Raw genomic sequence first — 4,581 nt, forward strand, 5'->3', positions numbered from 1 at the left:
TCCCCTAACTCATAGTCCCTAACTTTGTCCCTAAGTTGTTGTGGCCAATTCACAGGTGGCAGTGAGGGCAGCAGCCTCTGGCCTGGGGGTGAAGGGGGACCCTAAGTCCAGCGCAGGGACCCTCCTCACGTCCTGGTCCCCTCCACTGCCGAGCACGGGGCCAGCAGAAGTGTGAGGCGCCTCCTGTCTTCCGCTGCATGTGGAACCCGAAGAACCGCTCCACCGGGATATTAGGAGGACATTTCTGTATTTGCTCAGTTCCACACAAAGCAAGCCCCAGTGGGGGGGCACCGGCCCCCCTGAGGTCTGTCCGCTCCCCTCGCACAGACTCCCTGTAGCTGAAGGTTCTCCATCAATGTCCCTTCTGTCCCCTTTCTCTGGGATTCAAGAGCATCCTTGGTGGGGAGGAAATGCCGACCCCGAAGGGGGTCAGGTCATCCCTTCTGCAAATCGAAGAGGCAAACGGGAGCGGGAGGAAGAAGAGGTGCCCGCAGCCCCTCGCGTCTAACCTGCGGGGTCTGAGCGTCAACCCACCAGGCCTGGCCACGCGAAAACGCAGTCTTCTGCGCGTGCGCGCCCGCCCCGTCTCGTGAGCGCGCACGGCCGCGCGCTCCCGAGGCTCTGTGAACGCGCAAGCGAATGCGGCCCCAGAGGGAGCCTGATCCTTGTCTCCCCCTGCCGGGAGGAAGAGGAACAACAGAGCTGGAGGGAGACGCTTTGAGGGGCGGGGGATGCCCGCCCTCCGGAGGGCTGACCTGGAGAAGAGCTTTGGCATCACCCCGATTGTTGTCACACTGACCTCGTTGTGTGCCACCTCCCTTCCTTCCCAAGGCTTCATTTCCAGTCAGAACAAAGGAAAGGGGAAGGCACCAAGCTTGGGCTCCTCATAGGCGCCAGGCCCTTCGCTTGCATGCAGTTGGTCATTAAATTTCCCAACAGCGCCACTGGGTTAGTCCCGGGTCCAGAGAAGAAACTGAGGCCCCAGGCAGCTCATTAGTGAGGTGGCGGTAATGCGGGTCTGGGTGCTCCCTGGGGGAGCAGGGCAGCCCTCCCTGGTGGGGATCAAGACCTGCGCCTGCAGAAGGGGCCAGCTTCTCTTCTATCGGGGAAGTCTCTGCCAACATGAGAACAGTTTTCACGCTCGTTTCTAAAGAAGATTCGCAGGGGAGCTTTCCAGGTCAGTCCATGTGCCTGGGCCATCAGCTTGGAGCTCTCGGAGCTCAGGGCTACACCTTCCTAGGTATCTGGAAACATGTTCCTTCTCCAGGGATTGGGGGGGGAGGGGATAGCCAAAGCAGAAACGCTCACGGAGGAGACTGTCAGAGACACTGCGGGTTAACCGGCCGTTCCCACCCCTGTGGAATTTTTTTGGGCTGAGAGGAGCAGTTTCTACAACATGCATCTGGTGACCAGAACTTTAGATGAGACGTTGTCTCCAGATGATGCCACAGTCTGCTGGTCCTGACCTGGAGGGAGGCCGGCACTAAAGCCAACCTTAGGGAGCAGCCGGGCATGTTAACGGGCAGCACAGAGCCGCGGGGCCATAGGAGGGCTGAGAGCCGAGTGAGGGTAGGTAGGCTACTCAAAGCCAGTCTGCCTTGGAACACAGCGTCCCCCAAAACCATACTGGCCCAGGACGCAGGAGCCCAGTGGCACCCAGGGTTGCAAAGGGTCCACATGAAGGGACGCAATGGCGGTGCAGGCAGAGTTGGTGATCTGGCGGGAATGGAGGGTCTCTGGGGACAGCGCGTGGAAGGTACCCAAGGTCCACCCGAGCCAAAATGTCATCAAGTCACCGCTGAGGTTAAGTCTTTAAAAGGGAAAAGAACATTTTCAAACCGAACCAAGTTAGGAGCTAGGGATACATAGAAAGGTATGAAGAAGACTATCTTTTGAAGAATGTTTTGGAATTCCCAAATGTATTCAAGATCCCAAAACTCCAGGTGAAAAAGCAAAATCCAAATGAGTAACTAACAAAAGGAAAGAGCCTCCCCCAGACCCCCTCTGCTCAAGAGAGAAATGAAGAAAAGCAAATGGAATTTCCAAGGAAACCAAGGGTGAAATGAAAGAAATGTCCACACTGAGCGGCGAGAAAACTGACAGATTCTGCCCATGGGGGGGCTCTCAGGTCTTCAGGGACCGGAAACTGGAGGCAGACTCAGGAAATGCTGAGAACACCTGAGGTGAGAAGGGACCTTGGCTCCTAGAAGGAAAGCTGGGGGTGTGAGACACAGTGTGGCTTCGGTCGAGTCACCTGGGTGGGAATCCTAACTTACTCTCTTAGGAAGTGTATGGCCTTGGGCAATTCATTAATCGTATTCAAACCTGTCTTCCCATCTGAAAAACGGAGACAACACAGATCTATTTTATAGGGCCATCTGAGTATTAGCCCCCGTAGCAAATAAGATTGGTGGGCATGGCTCTAAATAAAATCTGAAGTTCTTTTTAAAAGATTGATTTGGAAGGATGAAGTGGTTATAGATGGTAGATAATACACATTTATATTAGGCGGTCTTTAGGGAAAAATAATCCAACTGTATTTTATTATTTTTTAATGTTTATTTATTTTGAGAAAGAGTGAGAATAGGGGTGGAGTTAGGGCAGAGAGAGAGAGTCCCAAGCAGGCTCTGGCTGTCAGCACAGAGCCCGACGTTGGGGCTCGATCTCAGGAACTGTGAGATCATGACCTGAGCCGAACTCAGGAGTCAGACGCTTAGCGGACTGAGCCACCCAGGCACCTCGATCCAACCGCCTTTTAAAATAGTGAGCTGTCTTTCCCACTTCAGCCTCCCCCAGCACTCGTGCAAACCACTCACTTGCTCTGACCTGCGGGGAACTTTGTGTTCTATCATTTTCTTGCTCACAGTTAGTCTCCTTGCCCAGATTATAAACTACTCAAGTAAACACGGTCGCCACACTATCCATTACGTTCTGGATCTTGGGTCGCTGTCCACAGGTCCCTGAAGACCTGGCAGTCAGAGCTGCCAAAATGAAGGTGGCCAGCACCAGGGCGTGGAAACCCAGAGTAAACACAACCGTCCCCTTGCCCAGAGCCATGGTTTTGGCTGCAGTTGGGATCACGTCTATGGTTTTGGCCGCTAGCGCCTCGAGACTGACATCAGGAAGCTGTGGGCAAACAGCTCTCGTTTTCAAATGGGTGAGGTGTTCTCCTTCGAACAGGATTCCGGAGTTTGGCAAGGGGCCGGCGGGGCAGGGATGCGACGTAACCTCGTTCCTTCAGGAACGAAATAGAGCAAGGAGTGTGCTATGTGCTGCCGCCAGGCAGGGACCACGGACGGAGGAAAATACTCAGGTGAGTGCCGCTGGCTTGACCAGCGTTCACTTGAACATCTGCTAGAGCAGAACCGGGGGGGGGGGGGGGTCCTGCCTACGGGGAAGACCTTTCAAACGGTGAGGGGGCTGGGTGCAGCTGAACCCCACCTTCCCCCAGGTCCTGTTAGGAACAGCCGGGTGGGTCTCCCTCTCCCTGCCCTCACCCCTCCTGCTCTCCTCTGTCCGTGACCATGAGCTGGGTGGGGGTCAGAGATGGAAGCACCAGGTAAGCCAAAATGGAGAAAGGGAAAGAAAGAATGGGTTTGGCACCCGGAAGGGAGTCGTGATGTGGATGTTCAAGAAACCAAGGCCAGATGCTCATCTTTATCCAGGTGGTGATTTCGGGGGTGCACGCCTAGGTAAACAACTGCCGAGCCCCTCGCTTAGGATCTGCGCATTTTCCTTATATGATCTTCCCTCCCTTAAAAGCCAAACGAAACCACCAGCAACAGGCTCTCTGTTTGCTACCCTTTATTGAAGGGTCCCACGAGGATGACCCCAGCCAAACCAGAATCCAGACAGGTCCCGCCGAATACAGCAGGAGGCCTGGAAAGGGGAGGGGGATGGCTTCCGGTCAGCCACACCTCACCTCCCTGGAAACAGAAGCCCACCACAGACAGACAGACAGACAGGGGCAGGGAACAGACCTCACCTCACCCTGGGTCCTCCCCCGTGTCCCCAGTTGAAAGAAAGTCAAACACTGGCTACGCGGCACCCCTATCCCCCACCCCACCCCTAGCAGCATTTGTGGGACCGCCCCCCCCTTTGCAAGGGGCGCCCCGAGGCAGCCCCCGCCCTTTCTTCACTTTGGTTTGCTCCTGGCAACTCCGTGCGCGCTTCCTTCCTGCAGCCTCCGGCCCAGCCTCTCCCACGCCGTCCATCACCTACTCGGACCTTCTCGCCCACCTGTCGCCTCCCTGCCCGGGGCTCCCGGGGAAGCGGCGCTTCCGGCATCTGCTCTGCTCCGGCCCGCGGCCATCAGAGGCTCACACAGCCGCCCCGCTCTCCTTGAGGTCGGGGGCCGAGCGCTGCCGCCGCATCCGCGGGGGCGTGGTGTACGGGGGGTAACGGGGCCCCGGGGGCCGCTGGGCGGGGTACGGCTGGGGCTGCTGGGGGTAATAGTTGTGCTTCTTGGGCTGGAAGTGCTGGGCTTCGGGCTGCGCGGGGCCGCCTCCCCGGGAGCGGCCGCCTCCGTCCAGGGAGTTCCTGCGCCGGTGGGACCTCCGGGGACTCGCGGGCCGGCGCGCG

The 4,581-nt window shown here is 57.2% G+C and overlaps 1 protein-coding gene across 3 annotated transcripts in view; it reads right to left on the reverse strand.

The window, feature by feature from the left end:
• Nucleotides 1–3,787: 3,787 nt before the first annotated feature.
• KIF1C (kinesin family member 1C) overlaps nt 3,788–4,581 on the reverse strand; it is a 20,094-nt gene continuing 19,300 nt past the window's right edge. For all 3 annotated transcript variants that reach the window (XM_029928440.1, XM_029928441.1, XM_029928439.1), the window contains one exon: nt 3,788–4,581. In XM_029928440.1, the coding sequence (XP_029784300.1) occupies nt 4,320–4,581 (262 nt within the window). In that variant the 3' untranslated portion in view covers nt 3,788–4,319.

Source organism: Suricata suricatta, chromosome 17, assembly GCF_006229205.1.
Source record: "Suricata suricatta isolate VVHF042 chromosome 17, meerkat_22Aug2017_6uvM2_HiC, whole genome shotgun sequence".
Classification (NCBI taxonomy): Eukaryota; Metazoa; Chordata; class Mammalia; order Carnivora; family Herpestidae; genus Suricata; species Suricata suricatta.